General features: G+C 46.3%; 1 protein-coding gene and 1 long non-coding RNA gene across 2 annotated transcripts in view; one reads left to right on the top strand and one right to left on the bottom strand.

The window, feature by feature from the left end:
• The first annotated feature begins 244 nt into the window (after nt 1-244).
• LOC149525158 (uncharacterized) lies at nt 245-22,803 on the top strand. The gene is made up of 2 exons (XR_016349248.1): nt 245-467; nt 499-22,803. It is a non-coding gene; the product is annotated as an uncharacterized LOC149525158 (long non-coding RNA).
• The window catches only part of GLP1R (glucagon like peptide 1 receptor), a 130,719-nt gene continuing 111,304 nt past the window's right edge, over nt 3,608-23,022 (bottom strand). The window contains exons 9-13 of the mRNA XM_075925080.2: nt 21,231-21,300; nt 19,596-19,684; nt 15,244-15,382; nt 14,345-14,386; nt 3,608-3,775 (exon numbers count right to left, since the gene is read on the bottom strand). Of these exons, the coding sequence (XP_075781195.1) occupies nt 3,608-3,775; nt 14,345-14,386; nt 15,244-15,382; nt 19,596-19,684; nt 21,231-21,300 (508 nt within the window). The remainder of the gene's footprint in view (nt 3,776-14,344; nt 14,387-15,243; nt 15,383-19,595; nt 19,685-21,230; nt 21,301-23,022) is intronic.

Genomic DNA, 23,022 nt, shown 5'->3' with positions numbered 1-23,022 from the left:
GCTCGGGGTTTTGCCGGAGAAAAGCGCCAGTCTAGACGGGATCTTGCGGAAATTAAGCCCTTTTCCGGAAGATCCCTTATTCCCTTGAAAGTAGGAATAAGGGATCTTCTGGAAAAGGGCTTATTTTCCGCAAGATCCCGTCTAGACTGGCGCTTTTCTCCGGCAAAACCCCAAGCCGGAAAAAAGCGGCAGCCATGTTCATGCAAATACCGCGGGGGATATTTAAATCCCCTGCGGAATTTGCAATTCCGAAGTGTCTCATTAGCATCCCTTTTCCGGAAAAGGGTGCCAGTGTAGACACAGCCATAAAGTTATCAGATTTCACTAGGCAATTTGCCTGAATGAGGATAACAGGAGTAAGTCCTTTCACTAAGGGCAGGTCTATGCTACAGACTTTCATCAACTCAGTTGTAGTGCTTCCGCTGAAGACTGAAAACCAGTGGTCCCCAACCATTTGAAGCTGCCAGGTGCCAGGGGGCGTGGCCGTTCACCTGCCAGGCGCCAGAGGGCAGGGACACTCGCGAACCCGGCGCGGGGCCACGCATATGCCACACCCCCATGAGCCACGTGCCTGGGGCCAGCAACCCTATGCGCCGTGTGGCCTTGGGCAGGGCCACCTATTTGCAGCAAGCCTGGAGCCAGCGTCCTGCCGGGCTGCTTGCCCAGGGCCAGCACCCCTCCATAGCCGTGCGCCTAAAGCTGGCACCCCCCCATAGCCGCGCACCCGGGGGCCGGGGCGGCCAATTCGCCGCGCTCCTGGGGCCGGCACCCCCCATAGCCGCGCACCCGGGGGCCAAAGTGGCCAATTCGCCGTGCTCCTGGGGCCGGCACCCCCCATAGCCGCGCACCCGGGGGCCAAAGTGGCCAATTCGCCGTGCTCCTGGGGCCGGCACCCCCCATAGCCGCGCGCCCGGGGCGGCCAATTCGCTGTGTTCCCAGGGCCGGCACTTCCCATGTGCCGCGCACACAAGGTGCGGGTGGCCAATTCACTGTGCTCCTGGGTCCGGCACCCCCCCATAACCGCGCGCCCGGGGGCTGGGGTGGCCAATTCACCGTGCTCCTGGGGCTGGCACCCCCATAGCCGTGCGGCCGGGACGGCCAATTCGCTGTGCTCCCGGGGCTGGAACTTCCCATGTGCTGTGCACCCGGGGCGCGAGTGGCCAATTTGCTGCGCTCGTGGGTCCGGCGCCCGGGGCAGCCAATTCCCTGTGCTCCCGGGGCCGACACTTCCCATGTGCCGCGCACCCGGGGCGCGGGCGGCCAATTAGCCGTGCTCCCGGGGCTGGCACTCCCCATAGCCACACGCCCGGGGGCCGGGGCAGCCAATTTGCTGTGTGCCTGGGGCGGGCGCTCCCCATGTGCCACGCACCCGGGGCATAGGCAGCCAATTCGCCGCGCTCCTGGGTCAGGCACCCCCCATAGCAGCGCACCCGGGGCCCGGGTGGCCAATTTGTCGTGCTCCCGGGGCTGGTGCTCCCCATGCACCCGGGGCCGACTCCGCGCATGCGCCACACTTCTGGAGCATGGCCAGCCCCAAGCACTTAGCGGGCGCACAGAAATGCCCCCGCGGGTGCCATGGCGCCCGTAGACACCATATTGGGGACCAATGCTGTAAACCAAAGGGAGATAGCTCTCCCATCAACTTAACTATGCCATCTCCACTAGAGGCAGTAGTTATATGAGCAGGAGAAGCTGTGTTGCTGACATAGCACTATCTACATGGTGGGAGGGTGAGGGGGGTTAAGACTGTTAAAACTACATTGCTCAGGGGTGTGGATTAGTCAACCCCTTGAGCAAAGTAGTTACACTGAAGTTAGTGTGTAGTTTAGATCTGGCCCAAGTAACTGGAATGAGGGGTTTTAAGCTTCTCTTACTGTTCTCATGTAAGCTCTGCCCTTCACAACACTAAGCACCCTCAACTTCTGTAGACTTCAAAAGCTGAAGGCAGTTAGCACCTTGATTGGGCCTCTGGATTGGATTCACTTGTTTTTAGAAAGCCTTGAGTGTACATGAATATTTCTGTTCATCTTGCAACATTATAAGTGGTGACATTCTAAAAGCTCATTAAGAGCATAAATTTAAATAGCTCCAGCACTGAAGAGAAAGTCCAGCAGGGAGTTGTCCTCAGAGCTGAAAATTTAGTGACCAAAAATACTAAGAAGCTGACCATGAAAGCTCATGATTCTATATATTTGTTGGTCTCTAAGGTGCCACAGGACTACTCATTGTTTCCATTTAGTTTGTAGCATCATGAATAAAGAACCTTGAAGCTACATCATGCCAAAAGGAAATAAGGCAAGAGACAAGGCAACTAAGGGTATGTCTACACTAGCCTCCTGGTTCAATCTAGGGAGGCTAATGAGGGCGACCGAAATTGCAAATGAAGCGCAGGATTTAAATACCAGGAGGACTAACAGTTAATTCGATGTAGGGCTTTAATTCGGAATCCCATTTCATTGCCACGTGTAGACGCGGGCAGTTACTTTGGACTAGTCAATTTCTAAAATGGTGACCGGCCGGGAACATGCTAATGAAGCATGGGATATTTAAATCCTGCACTTCATTTGCAATTTCGGTTGCCCTCATTAGCCTCCCTAGATCGAACTAGGGGGCTAGTGGAGATGTACCCTAAGAGAATACAACAGAGAACTCCAAGAATTCTGTTTCTAAGTGAAGAAAATTTGGCAAAATGTGTAATGGCTACAGTTTAACTTTTGCATGTTTGTATACCTATGAAACAGAGCATACTGTTCACAAAACAATATCCATCGTCAATATTCTGAGGTGTGACTCATTTCTTCCATCCATATTACTCTTTGTACAGCCACCCAACAGTGCAGAGGGCTATGTAAAAGCTCAAGGTTCAGGTATTATACTATCACAGTCAATGTTAACACAAAGTACACACACCTCATTAACAGGAAGATAGACCCCTTGTACATACAGAACATACTTCTTCAAATGAAGAGTTAAAAAAAATTAAGAGCATGCACATTACTGTTTCCAGCTGTAGGCTTTATGGGTGTCCCGTATTTGCCTGTTCACATTAAACAGTTAAGCACAACTCCACCCTTGATTTGGGATGCTCTTGCCATTGAACTGTTGTGGTCCAGTAACTGCACCACAAAGAAATATGCTCAAACTCCACTAATATTCACTATGTTTAGAAAGATATCAGCCTCACCTTTCCCAGTACAAGTACAAATGTGGTTTATTGTCAATAGTCATGTTCTGTATTCTTTTAATTTAATCAGTGGATTTCAGCGGGCCCATTTACAGTAATAAGCCATTGACCCTATGATTGTGACTGGATCAATGCACTGCTTAAGTTTTGGACACCTGGAGGCCTTGTGTATTAATAGGAAGAAACTCTTTAAACTTACTTTAGACATGCTCAATTTATCTTCTGATGTGTAGATTAAATTAGCAGACTGCTTTCCTTAGAAAACGTTGTCCGGCTGCCTGCAGCAATGATCAACAGAAGGTTAAGTCTCTGGGTCCAGCACCCACTTTTAAGCTGCTTGCCTGGGTTTTCACGGGTCTTCAGGTGCCTCCTACAGTTCATTTGGGGTAATCTGGCTCATCTCTGTCGTCATCTGTAGAATTTCTAGCTGAATGTGGCTTGGCAAGTGGCAGCATAGAGACTGCTGCCCACTGTGCCTCCACTACTTAGGCTGCTGGCAGGACATTTCAGTGGCTTCATACTGCTATCTCTCTGGACATAAAAGTGTTCCAGTCTCCAGCGTTCCCAGCTTTTCTGAAATTCTGTCTGAACCTAACATGAGCAAAGAAGGAAATAAAGGCGTTTAATCATAGAAATAATCAAGTCTTGAAATAATCTCCTTTTGGAACTGGAAAAAATATAATGTATCACATTATTGAAGGATAGTAGCAAGGTTTTAAGGCCCCTTTATTATTGCTTCAAATAGTTTCCCTAATTACCTTATCCATCACAGTGATATTTCATAAGTAAAATAATGATGGCACTTACTCTTACTTTTATAAATAAACCTGTTTAGATACCCAGCAGGCACCAGCAAGCATAAATCTATTTTACCTTGCTCCAAACAGTGCTCAGCTTCTAGAACTCTTAAATGTGGTCTGGCCCCATCCACACTTGCAGTTGGTTTTTACACCGATGCAGCAGTAACTACTGCACATGCTCATTGTCAGCAATGAATACATTTTTTCTAGTGAAAACATAGAGTGTCCAAGGTCTTTTTCTAGCCTTACAGAGCCACTGTAGCATTTAATGAAGATGTTGCCAGCAGCAACAGGAGATCTTCTCCCCTGGTGCAAGTACTGCTATGTTGATGTGAGAAGCCCACTGACCTAGCATTGTCTGCACAGGGAGTTTGGTCTGCATCACTCAGGGATATGGATTTTCCATGCCCCGAGCAAAGTAGTTATGTTAGACAAGGAGCTAACTTTCTTTCCATGTATTACAAGTGCAAACACAAATATCTGAGGCTATATTCATCCCTGTGTAATTCCACTGATTTAAGTGGTGTTACATCTTGGATGAATTTGGCCCTTTTTAACATATTCATTCCACAAGGCAAAGAAATAGCAACTATTTAGCCAGAATTAAAACTTCAGCAGGCTAAGGAATTGCAGCAATAAAAGATACATTTAATAGAAACATTCATCTAAGTTTTGATCTTTCAATACGTTCTTGACAATAGTGACTTAAAGAAAAAAAATGCCAGTGATGACAAATACCATGACAGCGTCCTTCCAAACAGCGGTACAGCTGGTATTGAAGGACATTACACGGTACCTTTGATTATGTTATGCAGTTAAGCATAAAAATCTATCTGCATAAACTAAACAGTTGTACCTAGTATAATCATAAATCAGTTAACTGTCATATCTTAAATTGAAGCATGGGACCAGAATATGGCTCATCCACATGTGGAAGCTTAGCATGCATGAAATTCGCTTCCCATGTCCTCTGCAATGGGCTAATTTTTGCGCTGAATGAGTCGTGTGGTTCTCCAGTGGCTGGGCCACAGAAAGGATAAGAAGCTGACAAGAGGGGTTAGTTAAAAGAGTTTTTCTCTGAGCTACCAACTACACCTGAACTCAGTTTATGGAACCAAAAGACAATAGTTCTGGTTCCAAATTCCTCAAAATAAAGCAGAGGCGCTGCTTAAGGCAAACAGATAGGATCAGCTATAATCTTCAAAGGTATCAAACAAATTTCAGGAACTGAGTTCTAGCAGGTTAACAAGGTTTTTAAAAAATATAATTGTATAAGATAACAATTGGAAGAAAGGGGACGTTTATAGTAACAAATAATAAACCAGAAGCTAGGAATTGTGGAAAATCAGTAAGAGAAGGGACACAAAGAGAAATACATGGCCAGCATTACTAAAACCATCCTTCTTAAATAAATATATTAGGAAAAAATTAATGAATGATTTGAGACTCTATTAATAAAAACTTTAGGGACAGTAATAAAAATAATACCAGTCAACATGGGGTTATGGAAAAAAGATGTCAAACTTAATTTTTTAATGAGATTGAAGTATGACTGATAAAAGTAAGTGTCGATGTACAATGTAGTAGTCCTGTGGCACCTTTGGGTACATCTACACAGCAAAGGTATTCTGGAATAATGGTCATTATTCCGAAATAACTATGCGAGCATCTACACAGCAAGTCCTTTGACTGGGGAGAGAGAAATAAAAAGAAACAGAAACTGTATTTTTTCCAAAACAAAATGTTTGTTTATTGTCTCAACAGAAAGGGGGAAGGGAGGAGTGAGGGAGGAAAGGCAGAGAGGGGAGATGCACAGGCCCCTAGTGGGGAGACCCAGAGGAGAGTGTCACTGGTCTCCCTGAAAGAAACTCTCCGTCAGAGCTTCCCAGATGTGCACGGCCCCCCGGTTGTACCTGCCAGATGGCAGCCGTATGCGGCTGTTCAAAGGCCCTGCTGATGTAGTCAGTCTCTGCCCCCACCCTGGCAGAATCGTTTCCCCCTTCTCCTCACACACGTTGTGCAGGACACAACACGCAGCCACCATGTGTGGAATGTTGTGCTCCCCGATGCCCAGCCAGGTGAGGCATCTGAAAGGAGCCTTCAAACAGCCAAAGGCACCCTCCACCACCATGCAGGCCTGCTGGGCCTGGCACTGTAGCATTCCTGAGAGAGGTTGAGGTGGCCAGTATAGGGCTTCATGAACCAAGGCAAGAGAGTGTAGGCCACATCCCCCACCATGCAGATGGGCATGTCCACGTCCCTGACCCTGACGGGGCAGTCGGGGAAAAAAGTTCCGGCATGCAGTTTTTGGAACCCGCTAGAGTTCCTAAAGACGTGTGTGTCGTGTGCCTTCCCCAACCACCCAACATAGACGTCGGTGAACTGGCCCCAGTGGTCCGTGACAGCCTGCAGGACCATTGAAAAGTACTCCTTGCGGTCAATGTAAAGATGCCCAGTGGTCAGGAGCCTGGATGAATAGGTGGGTGTCATCAATAGCCCCCCTGCAGTTGGGGAAGCCCATGTCAGCAAAGCCAGCGATGATGGCGTCCACATCACCAAGGCGGATGACCCTCACCATCTGTAGAAGGAGACAAACAGATTCACAGGGTTGCCAGGGCCCTTGGGAGGTCCCCCAGCCCTCCCTCCCCCACACACCAGGAGCAACCCCCCACTCACCACATCCCATGGCAGGGCTTTGTGAGAGCAGGACTGAAGAAACCTCCCAGGAAGGGGGCTTGCACCCCCACCCTCCACTTCCCTAGGGAACCCCATTCCTGCAGTCCTCCCCTCCTCCCTCCTGGGACAGTAGTCTGAGAGTGCCATACCTGTGTGACCAGGGCCCTGATGGTCAATCTCCTCATGCCAAACTGGTTCCCCATGGATCGGTAACTGTCCGGCGTGGTGAGCTTGCAGAAGGCGATGATGACATGCTTCTGTAGGGGGATCGTGGGTCTCGTGAGTGTCCCGTCACCTGAGGGCAGGGGCGAGCCACTCACAGAGCTCCAGGAATGTGTTCTTCCTCATCCTGAAGTTCTGGAGCCATTGCTGGTCGCCCCTCTTCTCCACGACAAGCCGGTCCCACCAGTCTGCACTGGTATCCAGAAAACAGAGGCAGTGGTGTGCAGGGGAGGGCGGGATCCAGCTGCATGAGCCGTACCCACAGAGATCCAAGGAGGGTCTCCCAGAGGAGCTGGGGGTTGGGTTCCTGCAGGGACTGGGCTGCGGCCTGCAGAAACTGCTGCATGAATTGCAGCACACACTGCAATAGCCATAGACTGCCCAGAGGCAGCTCCGGCTCCATGTCTACCAAGCTGAGGTGTCCACAAGGGCAACCACAGCAGGCAGAGGAAAAGGCTTTGCTGTTCTCGAGGAGGTAGGCAAAGACAAAGCCTGAGACACTGCTGTACAGGGGGTCTCTTTAAGCAAAAGCCTCAGGTAGCCTCAAGCAGCAGCCACACAAAGTGAGTGCTGATCTGATGCCCTGCCTGAAGTGATTCCGGGTGGCCTTAACTGCGAGTTAGCGTCTAATCAGTGTGGATGCTCTATTTCAAAACAGCTAAGCACTGTTTTGATGTGCTTTTGGTATGCAGATGCTCTATTTTGAAATAAGCTATTTTGGAAGATAAGATATCTTCCGAAATTGCTTATTTTGAAATACATGTGCAGTGAAGACGTAGCCTTAGTAACATTGAAGAAAACAAAATTATCACTGCTAAAGTTTGCAGCTGTCACAAAAATTGTAAAAGCTGCAAATAAAGAAGAGAGGTCACTGATACAAAGCAGTCTGGATTGCTGGATAAGCTGGGTGCAAGCAAACAATATGCATTTTAACATTGCTAAATGTAAAACTATGGATCTAGGAACAAAGAATATAGACCATACTTACAGGAAGGGAGACTATCCAGGGAAGCAGTGACTCTGAAAAGGATTTGGGGGTCATGGTGGATAATCAACTGACCATGAGTTCCCCAGTGTGACACTATGACCAAAAGGGCTAATATGATCCTTGAATGCATAAACAGACTATGCAACCACTGCTGGAATACTGCATACAGTTCTGGTGTCCATAATTCAAGAATGATATTGATAAATTCAGAGAATTGCCACAGGAATTATTGAACTAGAAAACAGATTCAGTGACAGATTCAAGGAACTCAATCTATGTAGCTTAACAAAGAGAATGTTAAAGGGTGACTTGATTACAGTCTTTAAGTACCTACATGGGAAACAAATATTTAATAATGGGCTCTTCAGTCTAGCAAAAAGAAAAGGTTACTCACCCTGTGCAGTAACGGAGATTCTTTGAGATGATTGTCCCTGTGGGTGCTCCATCTTAGGACTTTGAGGCACTGCTGTGCACCTAGTCGGAGATTTACAGTAGCAGTGCCCTCAGGTAGGCTGTGCATGCCAGACAGATGGTATGTGCAGTGCTGCTACCATGTGTGTGTAGCCAACCGTCCCTTCAGTTCCTTCTGTGCCCCAGAAGGAGAAATCAATATATCCGAAGCAGAGGATAGGAAGGGTGGGTGGTGGAGATCCCAGAGGGACAACCATCTTGAAGAACCTCCATTACTGCACAAGGTGAGTAAACTTCTCTTTCTCGAGGAGAGCCTCTGTGGATGCTCCACCTTAGGTGACTATAGAGTGGTACCCGTAATGGGAAGGTGGGTGCTTCGGCTAAATGCTGTGTAGGACCTTGGTCAGATCCCAATGTCTGAATTTAGTGCCCTGTTTCAGGTAAGTGTCGAGGGCAGTGTCTGGCGAAGGTATGCATGGAAGACAAAGTAGCAGCTCTGCAAACATCTGAGAGAGGGATGCTGCTAAGGTAAGCTGTAGAGGTTGCCATGTCCCTCGTGGAGTGTGCTCGCAATTGAAGTGGAGGCTCCTGGTTTAAGCTGGTGTAAACCAGGCGGATACAGTCCACAATCCATCTGGATAGTCTCTGAGTAGAGATTTGCATGCCCAGGGATCTTTCAGCAGTGGAGATGAAAAGTCTGTCTGTTTTACGAATTATCCTTGTCCTTTCCAAATAGAAGGCAATCGCGCGGCGCACATCACGCGTGTGTCATTTAGCTTCTTCAGCGGTGGCCTGAGGCTTTGGGAAGAAGATAGGTAACACCACAGGCTTACTGCAATGAAAGGAGGTAGGTATCTTTGGTAAGAACTTTGGGTATGGTTGCAGAACCACCTTATCCTTATGAATTGTTGTGAATGGTGGGTTGACCGTTAGTGCCCCAATTTCCCTCACCCTTCTAGCTGATGTAAGAGCAATGAGCAGAGCCACCTTCATTGAGAAGTGCAGCATAGACCATGTAGCCATAGGCTTGAATGGTGCATGGGTGAGAGCATGAAGTACCAGATTAAGGTCCCAGGTTGGAACTGGTATTCTAACAGGTAGGAACGTGTTTTGAATGCCTTTTAGAAAGCGCTTAGTTATTGGGTGGGTGAATACCGATTTGTTTTCGATGGTTTGGTGAAAGGCTGATATGGTCATGAGGTGTACTTTCAATGAACTAAACAAAAGACCTGAGTGTTAAAAAGTATTCTAATATATTGGATAGTGGGGTTGTTGATGGATCTGCGGATCTCTGACCTGTCCAGAGGGATAATCTACACCACTTGGCGAGGTAAGACTTTCTTGTTGTTACTTTGCGACTTCTTATTAAGATTTGTTTGACTTGATCTGTAAACGTTGCTTCTTCTGAGGAGAGCCACTGAAGAACCATGCCTGGAGATGAAGGATTTGGATGGATGGATGCCAGATTTGACCATCTTGCCGTGTTAGAAGATAGGGAACTAGCAGGAGATGCCATGGAGGTCTTGTGGACATGTGGAGCAGGTAAGTATACCAGGTCTGTCGTAGCCATGATGGAGTGATACGTTTTACTGACACTGCATTTGCTCTTGTCTTGTTGACCACCTGGTGAAGAAGCAGGATCAGAGGAACTGCATATAGAAGGGGTGTGTTCCAAGGTATTAGAAAGGCATCCCCCAGGGAATGTAGCCCAATGCGCATATGTGAACAATACTGTGGACACTTCCTGTTGGCATTGGTTGCAAACAAGTCCATCATGGGGAAGCATTTGTAGATCATATGTAATATGTTGTCATCCATCTCCCATTCATGGCTGGAGTTGAACTTCCTGCTGAGGGTGTCTGCCATAAGACTGTCCTTGCCTGAGAGGTAAGAGGCTTATTTGTGGACATTTTGATCTATGCACCAGGACCATAGGTGAAGTGCCTCTCTGCATAGCCAGTGAGATCTGGCTCCACCCTGCCTGTTTATGTAATACATTGTGGCTTGATTGTCTGTAAAAATCTGTATGGTGTTGCCCCGTATCAGGTGTAGGAAGTGCTGGTATGAGTAGCGTACCGCTCTGAGTTCTAATATGTTGATGTGCAGGGAATGTTCATGAGGATCCCATCAGGTCTGGACTTTGAGAGGACTGGAGTATGGCTCCCACCCCAGAAGAGAGGTGTCCGTTGTCATCACTGGGTTACTTCTATGGAAGGGAACCCCAGCATACATGTTTTTTGGATCCGCCCACAAGTTCAGTGATTGTTTGATTTTGTTTGGAATTGAAATCAGTTTGTTGATACTATTATAATGAGATCTGTATACCATTCTTAGCCGCTGCTGAATCGGTATCATGTGTAATGTGGTTGCTGCCTAGTAATGGGAGGCAAGCTCTGGCTGGGACTTGTGGGTTGGTTTGGAGCAATTTGATAAGGTCCTTGATAGATTAGATCTCTGTTGGGGAAGGGAAGCTATTGCCTGGACGCAGTCGAGGTACGCCCCAATTAATTCTATAGTCTGAGCTGGTTGGACTTTGCATTTGGAAAGATTTATTTGTAGCCAAGAGTCTGGAACAGACACATGGCTAAGGAGATCGCTTTGTGGGCCTTTTGCCTTGTGGTTGCTCTTATCAGGCAATCATTGAGATAGGGAAATATGGATACCCCTTGTTTGTGGAAGTGCGCAGCCACCACAGCGATCATCTTTGAGAAGACCCTTGGGGCTGTGGAGAGTCCCAAGGGTAACACTGTGTATTGGAAATGTGCCTTGCCGAGTGCAAATCTTAGGTATTTCCGATGTGCTGGGTGGATGGATACATGGAAGTAAGCATCCTGGAAGTCGAGAGTCGATAAGCAATCCCCTTCATTTAAGGCTGGCATTATCATAGCTAGAGTGACCATCTTTAAGTGTTGAGATCATATGTGTTGATTGAGCCTTCTGAGATCGAGAATTGGTCTCCACCCTCCCGATATCTCTGTTGTGAGGAAATAATGGGAGTAAAACCACCTGCCGTTGTATTGCTGGAATAAGGATTCTATGGCCACTAGGTGGAGAAGGTGCTCAATCTCTTGGAGTACTATGCTCTTGGGAGATGGGTCCCTGAAAAGGGATGGGGAGGATGAGTGGGAAGAAAGGATAGTGGAAAAAGGAATGCAATATCCACCTTTCATGACGCGTAACACCCACTTGTTAGTCGTGATAGAAGACCGGTGGTGGTAGAAGGGTAGTAGGTGGTGATGGAATAGCAGATGGGTTTGAGGCTGCTCTAGATGAGGGGGCATTATCGGACTCTCGACCTGATCTTCAAAACATTTGCCTCGAGGTTGATGGCTGAGATGTAGCAGGTTGATCAGAGGCCTGTCTTTGTCTAGTTTGTCAGTGCCTCCTCCTATTGTCAGAATGCCTCTGAGCTTGATTGAAGGGTGAAGATTTGTATCTTTGATTGAATTATCTGTTCTGTTTCTGTTTGACTTCTGTTTGTATGCCAAGATGGCATCGCCCTGGAGTCTTTAAGTGAGTGGAGGGACGCATCTGTGGTGTCTGCGAACAACTTTGATCCTTGGAAAGGGAGATCCTCTAGTGTAGCCTATACCTCATGGGGAAAACCTGACAAGTGAAGCCTTCTCATCACAATAGCTGTCTCAATTGATCGTGATGCTGTATTGGATGTGTCGAGGGCCACTTGTAGGGCCGTATGGGAAAGCAGCATACCCTCGTTTATGTTGGCTGTGATTTGCTCTTTTATTGTCAGATAAGCTGTCAATAAAGAGTGCAAGCTGTTCAAAGATATGGTCTGTGTATTTTGCCAACGTTACCATGTAGTAATTGTAGTAATTGGGGTTGCTTTGGGGATGAATGCCTTGGGCTATGGGTACTAACCAAGGCCTCCTTGTCCTCATCGCTAGACAATGGTAGTGCCAAGCCTGGCGTAGCTGAGTGTAGAAAGCTGCCAGATGCAGGTGTGCCGTTGGTGCCTGTAGTGCGCCCATCCCCTTTGGGGGGATGCAAATGCCCCCTTTTCTGTAGCCCGGCTCCTCCTGTTGGAGGGGACCCGGGCCCTTTGTAACCCGAATTCATCCTATACGCTCTGTACACTATCCCACCACCCGGTCATGCAGGCCCAAAGTTCCCCATGGTCCGATAGTCCCATCCCGCGTCACAATACGGGTAGGAGGACCTGGGCCCTCCCTCTCCACCGGGTCCCGGCCAGAGGCCCTGAAGGATAGAGAACGACCACAACATGAGACACCCGCGTCGGTGTCTCTATGCCGCTGCCAGCCTTCCGAGTCCTCTCCTTGTGGCCGATTGACTATGGGAGTGCGGGGCTTGTCTGCCCCATCACAGTGCCAAACACAGGAGTTGTGGGTGCTGACAATACCCTGAGCTCCTTTATGGTGGTGAATGGGACCAGTCTGATGGCAACGGACACAGAACTATCACTGCTATCTGCGGTGCCGATGGTACTGACTGGGGAACCATTGGTGCCATATGCTTATATGCCTCTTTGGGCCGGGGGTGGCCAAGGTGCCGATGGTGTCATGTGCGGTTTAGGCTTCTTCGATGCTGGCGGTGCCTCACTGAAGATGGCTTGGTCTTAGCTTTCGTTGGCACTGATGTGTGTGCCGATGGTGCTGGGGGCGCCGATTTAGATGTAGCTTTTCCTGGTGTCTTGGTACTCAACTTTGTTAGGTCCTTGGGCCCCCGGAAAGCATTAGTGCTAGATGATCCCGGAACTTTACTGTCCAGAGCCCTAGCAGGGGACAGAGCAGGGGGAACTTTGGGTGCTTGCCCCCATTTTTCTGAGGGAGATTCATCTTTCCATGAGGAATGAGCTCTCTGCCTAGATTGCTTGGAGGAAAAGTCTCTTGAGGTAGAGCTGGCAGACATGGCCAGAGGGAGCAGCTGGCACAGGGGAAAGGAGTGCTCTGGGTATGAGGCAGGTCTCATCATATTCTCGAATGAGAGAAGTTTCAGTTGAATCTCTTGTGCCTTTCACGTGTGAACTGTTAACTGCTTGCAGTCCTGGCACTGTTGTGGTAGTGTGTGCCTGACTCAAACAGCGCACACACTAGAAATGGCCGTCCAAGATGGAGATAGACTTACTGCCAGTCCTCTCCTGCAGGCTAAGTCTGCCAAGCCGAAAAAGGCTGCCATAGAACAGGAGAAAAAAAGAGGGCTTTTTTGTTTTTTTTAAGGCATGAGAAGAAAAAAACTTTAACTATTAAAGTTTACAGAAAGAACTGTAACACTACCACTAACACTATAAGATTAACAAGGAAAATTTCAAAATTTCAAAGTACTTTAGAAAAAAACTGGAGAGCAACTATGGTTCTGACTGACGATGGTGGCGGCAGAGAAGGAACTGAAGGAACGGTTGCTGCGCATGTGTGGTACTGGCACCACGAGTGCTGTCTGCCTCATGTGCGCAGCCTATTGGAGGGCACTGCTACCAAAAATCTCTGACTAGGCACACTGCTGCTCCCCAAAGACCTACGGTGGAGCACCCACAGGGACACTCTTCAAAGAAGAAGTATTACACAATCAAATGGCTGGCAGCTGAAGCTAGACAAATTCAGACAGGAAATAAGGCATACATTTTTAACAGTCACTGAAATTAACCGCTGAAACAATTTACCAGGAGTTGTGGTGGATTCTCCATCACTGACAATTTTTAAATCAAAAGTGGATGTTTTTCTAAAAGATCTGCACTAGAATTGTTTTAGGGGCAGTTCCGTGGCTTATGCCTATACGGGAGTTCATACTAGATGATCACAATGGTCCCTTTTGCCTTTGGCATCTATGAATCTATAATAAGGTTGCATCAAGGAAACTCGCAAGACACTGCCCACAACTACTACCTCAGAGTTATGCAGCCTAATTTTTTCCCCATGGTGTGTGTAATGAGAAATCACCCTCTAATTTTCTCTAGTGGACCATTAGTTTATGCAGGAGCCTTTGAACACACCTGAACTGATACAATTAATAGTTCACGCCCATTTTTTATTTCTTTTTTCTGCAATGGAGGCTAATATTGCAAGATGGAACTGCTTTGGTGCTTCTTACCTCATTGTTGATGAAGCAGTAGAGAATTGCCACCATCAGTCCCTGAAATCCAACCAGACAACAGAACAGTAGTCAGAAAAACAGCCCCGATACGTTCCAAGTTTTGCTAGTGAAACCTGCAGGGGGAGGAGACTCTCTCATTCTGAAAGGGAACACTCCATAGTTAGAGCAAGAAACAGAAAAGCCTATGAGTGCTCATTCCTTTCTGCTGAGAAAAATCTGGATGGCCCCAAACCGCTCCCACAGGACAAGCACATTTCTAAGGTTCCCCCAATCCTTGCTTCTTAAAACTGTCCCCTTTCACTGACCACAGGCTATATATCAGCAATCCACATATCAGCAATTCACGTGGGCACTGAAATGTAGGCTGTAGGTGGCAGGAAGTTTAGAAAAATCATGGTTTCCCACCCAGCACCACACAGGGAAATTCCTACCAAGTGATCACACGAGACAGACGAAAAGGACTCACTACAGTATTACTCACATCCTTTCCATCCATATGGCTTAGTTACCTCCATGTACCAGAATAGGCCTACAGTTGTGCCTTTCAAAGGTCACATCTCCAAAAAGGCATCATAGCAGGCATATACTTCACCCTGGATGACTCCATTACACTTTCCCGGGAGACCATGGACAATTTCCTGGTTTTAGGTATCGAATATAAAACAAATTAACATACAGATACAAGGGCGAGGTCACTACTGGACACTGCGGAGAGCGTGTGGCATACCAGAAATGGGACTCTGGCCCTCTGGCTACCCTGCTTCTCTGAGGCTCATAACCTTCTTACATCCAGAGCTGAATTAGATAAGTATAGCGAACCTTCCCTGAAAGGCAATCTGGCCTCCTGCAGCATGTAACATATTCCCTGAGCTGAATGTGTGTTTCCTGGGTGTTACCTGGAAGGAGGTGAAGGAGAGTTCACAAAAGAGCTTCACAATGCGTAGCATTCCTCTGGCATGCTCATCGGTAACAAAGGCAAAAATGACCTCATGGGTTCCCAGCAGCGGGATCAGAGTCAGTGTAGACTTAGCCAACCTAAAGCAATGAAGAAAGGGAAGCCATAGCACAGTATAGTGGCTATTGATGTAGCATAGAAATCTGGGAGTCAGGACTCCTCAGTTCTGTTTCTAATGCAGAGTCAATAGATAGTCTCAGGAAAGTTTGCCCCCCCTCCCCCCCCCCCGCTACACACACAGTGTGCCTCAGTTTCCCCATCTACAGAATGGAGATAATGTTTCCACATGACATATGGGATTGTGAGGGTTAATTCAATAATGTTTGTAAAGCACATTGAGACTTAGCTCAAAGGCACTAAAGACATGCAGATTATTATAAAAAGAGGAGTGCTGACAATACAGTGCTTTGATATTACTAGACTGAAAGCACCAGCAAAGGCCAAAGGATTATTTAGTATTTCTTAGCACTTACATAGCACATTACATCTTCAAAGCACTCTTGCTAATCTAACCTGTTAGTCACTGAGCTTTGCAAAATGAGAGACATGAATTTGAAGAAAAAGGGAATAATTGCTGGTATTTACAAGGCAAGGTCCAAAGGCTACAACTGCGTCATGAGGGAAAAACCTAAGGAAAACATCTCCCAGTGGAAGAACAGTGGGTTATTATTAACACACAGGAATCATAGAATCATAGAACTGGAAGAGACCTCAGAAGGTCATCAAGTCCAGCCCCCTGCTCTAGGCAGGACCAAGTCCAACTAAATCAACCTGGCCAGGGCTTTGTCAAGCCGAGACTAAACACCTCTAGGGATGGAGACTCCACTACTTCCCTAGGTAACCCATTCCAGTGCTTTACCGCCCTCCTAGTGAAATAGTTTTTCCTAATATCCAACCTGGACCTCTCCCACCACAATTTGAGACCATTGCTCCTTATTCTGCCATCTGTCACTACTGAGAACAGCCTTTCACCATCCTCTTTGGAACCTCCCTTCAGGAAGTTGAAGGCTGCTATCAAATCCCCCCTCACTCTTCGCTTCTGCAGACTAAACAGACCCAAGTCCCTCAGCCTCTCCTCATAAGTCATATGCTCCAGCCCCCTAATCATTTTGGTTGCCCTCCGCTGGACCCTCTCCAATGCGTCCACATCCTTTTTGTAGTGGGGGGCCCAGAACTGGACACAATACTCCAGATGCGGCCTCACCAAAGCCAAATAAAGGGGAATAATGACATCTCTGGATCTGCTGGCAATGCTCCTCTTAATGCAACCTAATATGCCATTAGCCTTCTCGTCCACAAGGGCACACTGTTGACTCATATCCAGCTTCTCATCCACTGTAACCCCCAGGTCCTTTTCTGTAGAACTACTACTTAACTGGTTGGTCCCCAGGTTGTAACTATGCTTGGGATTCTTCCGTCCCAAGTGCAGGACTCTACACTTGTCCTTGTTGAACCTCATCAGATTTCTTGTGGCCCAATCCTCCAATTTGTCTAAGTCACTCTGGACCCTATCTCTGCCCTTAAGCGTATCTACCTCTCCCCCCAGCTTAGTGTCATCCACAAACTTGCTGAGGGTGCAATCCATCCCCTCACCCAGATCATTAATAAAGATATTGAACAAAACCGGTCCTAGAACCGAACCTTGGGGCACTCCGCTAGAAACCGACAGCCAACCTGACATCGAGCCGTTGATCACTACGCGCTGGGCCGTGCCTTCTAGCCATCTTTCTATCCATCTTACCATCCATTTATCCAATCCACATTTCCTTAACTTGCTGGCAAGAATATTGTGGGAGACCGTATCAAAAGCCTTGCTAAAGTCAAGGTATATAACATCCACTGACTTTCCCATGTCCACCGAGCCAGTTACCTCATCATAGAAGCTAATCAGATTGGTCAGGCACGACTTGTCCTTTGTGAATCCATGCTGACTATTCCTAATCACTTTCCTCTCATCCAAGTGCCTCAAAATGGATTCCTTAAGGATCCCTTCCATGATTTTTTCAGGAACTGAGGTAAGACTGACCGGCCTATAGTTCCCTGGATCATCCTTCTTCCCTATTTTGAAGATGGGCACTACATTTGCCTTTTTCCAATCATCCGGTATTTCTCCCAATCTCCACGACTTTTCAAAGATAATAGCCAATTTCAAAGATAATAGCCAGAAGCAATGGTTCTTAACACTGATAGGGATGGAAAGGCAATGAACAACCCAATCTGGTAATGAAAGATGTCTTGAACCCTAAGATGGGAGTTAGTTCCTAGGCTGCCTGGGGCTAGAGAGCTTGCACACATGTTATCAGCATCTCACAAGAAGTTGTAATTTGAAGACTAAAAAAAAGCTCCAGCTTTTTCCTCCAGCAAACAAGAAGCAGAGGCGCCAATGGGCTCTCAAAGTCTATTGAATGTAGGTTCCAATGCAGCCTGCTTTCTAACCTGGTACCCTGGATGTTGTCTGTTAACAGTGGTATATAGGCAGAGAAGGCTGGAGAACCCAAACAGCTGTCTATGTCGCTGTGCACTTAAAGGCCAGTGGGAGAGGCAGGCTCTCCAGTGGACCTAAGCAGAGGATTCCATGGAATAGCTGATTGGGGTGCATGTTGGGTGTTTAAAAAGGAAATCTTTTAGCAGCCCCCACTTGCCTTGCAATTAGAGCTCTGCTTCCTCATATGGCAGAGGCTCAGCTTTCTCTGGGGATTCCCATGGGGGAAAGAGAGAGGCACCTAGTGTGGCTGTGGACAGCCCTTCTGGCTGACTATCAGTGGTACTAATGGGTTCAGATGGGAGTCCCAACATGGCTCTAACTCAGCTACGCGATCTCACAAACGGAGGAGGGAAACTCTTGTGGGAAATATGGAGCACCTAGCTTGGTGTATTTAAACCACCAACAGCTATAAAGAACAAAGCAGCCTCCTGTCGTAGCCAGCGCTGGCTGCCACAGACAGCAGATGGTGCTGGAGCAGTCTTTGTTTGTGGTGGCCATGGTGGCCCCCGTGAACAAAGACTGCTTCAGCACCATCCCCTGTTTGAGGCAGTCAGGGTTGGCCACCGTGAACAGGGGCTGGTCCAGCATCAGCGCCTGTTCACGGTGTCAAGAATGTCCTCTGCAACTGGGCTGCTGGGCTCAGCGTGAGCTGGGACTGAGCAGTCCTGCCTTGCGCTGATCGCTGCACCTCCACATTTTAAATGTAGTAAGAACCCAGCAGCTCTTACTACATTTAAAATGCAGAGCAGCAGCATGGGTGGCTCCGGAGCTACCTCCGCTGTGGCTCTGCATAGCAGCGCTTATTGACCAACTGTATAGTCAATACAAATTGCATCGACAATACGATTAGCCAAATAATTGCATTTTAACATCCTTAGTCCACTGTAGCACAGAGAACAAGATGTGATTAGAAATGACAAGGTCTTTAATGTTCTCTTGGTCCTAGATGTAGCCACGCACAACATTTGGAGAGTCCCCTCTAAGTGGAGTTGAGGGATCTTACAAATAAGGTGTATGGGACATTGCAAGGCAAATCTAGATTAGTGAGAGGCTATGTCCCATATTTGTTCTGAGCCCCTCAATATATGTCATCATGCTGCATCAAAACATAATATTCCAGCAAAACATGACAACAGTAGGTCACAAGGAATGACCTAAACTGTCATGCACTAATTCAGTGTCATGATATGCATATCATCAGTGGGACAAGTTTATGGGCCTCCCCGCATTAATCTGGGGGGAAGGATCTTAAAGCCCCAAAGACACAGAAACCAAGGGATGAAGAATATGCCCATGAATGTTGATGGGATAAATAGCCGTCCAGGTGAGCCACAAATAGTCCGTGTGCAAAGAAGTTTGGAAGGTAAAATATATTCATGCAGTAAGCCTCATATACTATACCAGCCAAAAAGTCAGAAATATGCTCAGAAAACTGAGGACACAAAGGTCACAATAAGAAGGCACAGCGACTAGTGGAGAGAGGAAGTAAGAGCAATGATGGAAACATGGACCTCAGAGATTTTCTCTGTCTATATTTCTTAAAAATAATTGCCTAATTCTATATTGACAGCCCCAGAAGACCAAGACCTCGGTTTATTCATGGAGTGGGTACAATAAAGGCACTGATAGAGCAGATTTCCCATAAGATCTGCACCTACCAGTGGTGGTCAGTTGTAGACTACCATAATGATGTGCAATGCCTCCTACCTACACAGTACCTGAAATCTTTAATCTCCTATGCAGTCAACTCATGCTCATGTGTCCTTTTTCAGAAAGCACAGAATATTCCAGCTCACCAAATAACTTACCTGCATTTTGTGTCAGTTTTGCACATCAGGTTTGATTGTAGCTTGGAAATGATGATGCATATAACTCTGATAAATATCAGGAAATTCACCTGGAGAAAAGAAAGAAGCAGCTGACATTATCGTCAGGAAGTGTATGTGCAAGATAAGACATATGGAAGAATATACATTGCATGTGCCAAGGTCTCTATAGATAGAGCCATATATTCCACAGTGCTGCAGCTACAGAAGTGGGATTCAGCTCTTGCTCCAGAATCATGCCCCAGAATCAATCGGATAGTTCATCTCTAATATGTAAACTGAGCATAAATAAAAAAAACGATGCTGTGTGAGGCTGCAGACTGCTGGAATCAGGAGTTCTAAGTGGTATAAACTGTCCTGTTGAGACTCTGTGCCCCGTGGTCTTCAAAATCGAGCATTTTTCTGGCATAGCATGGAATTTGTCATTTTGCTGTAGCCACGTGCCTGGCACTGGGTTTTCTACTTCCCTGCCAAGACCTACCTGCAGCTGCTTTTTGCTCTCTAGCTTTCCTCAAAGGAGTGAGTTAATTGGATTACTGAATGTTCCCTGCTCTGTTCCATGGACTCAGGCAGCATTGGTTGGGGAGTTACAGCAAGAGTCCAGCTTGTACCCAGAGAACTGGTGGAGCTGGAAGGGTAGACTAAGTCAGCTAGTCTGCTTGGAGAATAGTGCATTAGCTGATGCTCAGGGTAAAAGGGAATGAACTGGTGAAGCTGCTACAAAATCCCCCCCTCTTTTCCTTGGGACACGAGGAGAAGAATGTTCTGGGATGCATCACTTAGCCCATGCCATGGAAAGCCAGGGAACTTGACTGAGATACCTACCGAGCATCACAAAAAACAAACAAAAACCCATCTTTGGCAATAACAATTGTAAGAAAATCATCAGCAACATACTTAACATCATAACCATAACTGCCTGTGTTTGGGTGAGAGAGGGGAGATGGGAATGGAGGGGTATTTTGTGCTGACAGAAAAGTCACTTTCCAGGGAGATAGCTGTGTTCGTTTTTTTCAGCAAAAACAACAAGGAGTCTGGTGGCACTTTAAAGACTCACAGATGTAGCAGGGTAGTAGAGCCTGAAAAGTCACTGTAGTTTTTGCAGAAAAGTCCCTCTTGCTGAAGAATTTAATGCCACTATGCTGGGGTACGTTGAAGCCCCCCTCTATATTTATACCAGTTCAAGTTAATGAGGAACACTGAATACGAGTCTAATGATTTTCTAATGTATATTTCACAAGCTCAGCGTGACAGTACTTGCAGCAGGCGGCCAGATTAAAGTAGCATAACATCATTTGGGTGTTTCCTTGCCAGAAACAGAATCGGTTTTGCACAATCATGTTCCTAAGCTCAAGTGGGACCAGGAACTCCCCAGTTTTCCTATACGACAGTAGCCAATGGGCATCACCACTACATCTTTCATACTGACTCTCCCATTCTGTATTGCCTATTAACTCATCCACCATGCAATCTGTTAGTGTTGTTCCCCAGACTCCCTTTGTAGTTTTCTCCCCATTGTTAGATGTGAAGAGCAGAGCTTTGTTAGCAAGCATATCCCTCCAGCACTGATCTCATTCCAGGTATGCTGAATCCCTGCATCTGCTCCTGATCACTCACCCCAATGGCGATTAGAATGGGCAGTCTGATGATCAGCCAATAGTTCATGTTATGGTTTCTGGTCCAGCAGCTGGGGAGGCAGCAGGAAGGTGAAACACAAATCAAAAAGCTAAGAATATGCATACAGTTCCTCTCTCATCACATGTCTCAGTAATGCAGAGGATGTGAACTCGATACCAGAAAAGCACATCATGCTGATATGGAAACACATGCAGCTACTTGTGGCTCTTACAAACATTTGAATGCCTCACAGTATATTGCAGCATCCAACGGGCCTATCTCTGGCAATTAGCCTATCTCTCTTGCACTCTGATGACTAACTCCCTCTCTACATAATTTTCTATAGTTTTGAAGATTTACAACATTATATCTTCAGTCCAAATATGTCCTCTGTCTGACATCAAATATTTTAACTGCATGGTAGCTACCCTAATCCTTCCATACAATCCTTTTTTAAAATTAATCTTAAAAGCACCAACATCAACTCTTCTTGTTACTTGACTTTTCTGAATATCCTATAGAAGCAAACTGCATTGCTTTGGTCAGATTTCCAGCATCTCTCTCACTTTCCTTCTTGGCAGTACTAATATAAAGACCTGTTCACGGACTCCCACTTGGGCTATTTAATGGAGATCAGGGACAAGGGACTAGCTGTTTCTTTTGGTATGTATGTAGGTTTCAGTCCCAACAAAATTTGAAAGAGAAAATTATGAGCAAGCAGCATGCAAGGTTCCTAACATGTATAAATAGAAGTTAATAACTTTAATAATCTCCTATCAAACCATTCAACGTTATTCAAAGTCACCAGTTCTTATTAAGCCCAGCAGATTAAAAGATGGTATTTCTATACCACACAATTGAGATAAGACAAGTCAAAGGGTATAGAAAGAATTCCCAACAGATTAATTACACTTGATTTTTTTCAAGTCTCATCTGCCAAAAAACGACAAGCATCTTACTCGCCCTGCTCTTACTCTTCCCTTATCAGTGGCATAAGAACATGCCAATTACATTTTGGGTGGTATTTGTGGGGGTAAGAAAAGAAGATTTGTGAGGGGAAAGCTAGTTTCACCTTTAACTCAGGATACTCTAGCAAACTATACTACATACAGTTGCACCTAGACATGACAGTAATGGAGACATTTCAAAATACCACATTGAAAAGTGAAGCAGCTAAGTTTATAACATCATAAATGTCCCTGTCTAGCAGGGGTCAACAAAAGAACCACTTTACTGGCATGCATGACCAGGAACCATCTTCGTGTAGCCTTTGAAATTAATTTTATGTGGATACTATTGACACATGCTAGAGAAAACTCTGCTTCCAGCATGGCCTATTAATTTTTCTGAGTAGCTGCAGTGGAAGTAAAGACAATTTCAAAAGTTCCTGGTAATGACAGAGGTGGAGGAATGGTTCTTTACATTAATTCTGCTACATTTATACGTGCATTAATTGGATTTCACAGCATGGATCAGCTTTAACTATTTAAAAATGTATACAAATTCATGCAATAAAAACACTATTACAATGCAATTAAAGTACCAGCACAATTAAAGTGTTCTGAAAATAGAACTGACATCTGTACGTGATTTCTTGTCTATTTGTACTTTTGGGAGTTCTAACCGTAATAAAAACCTCAACATCCATTGTGACTTGGACATATTCACTGGCAACTGAGTATGCTCACCACTTCTTAGATCATGTTTAGGCCCGAGTAGGGAAGTGATCCAACTAAACAAATATTGCTGTAAAAACTCTGCTTTTGTATTCCTTAACAAAACAAAACAAAAA

This window comes from Pelodiscus sinensis, chromosome 3 (genome assembly GCF_052426305.1).
Source record: "Pelodiscus sinensis isolate ZL-2025 chromosome 3, ASM5242630v1, whole genome shotgun sequence".
In the NCBI taxonomy this organism is placed as follows: Eukaryota; Metazoa; Chordata; order Testudines; family Trionychidae; genus Pelodiscus; species Pelodiscus sinensis.
This window is presented reverse-complemented; position numbering and strand designations above follow the sequence as displayed.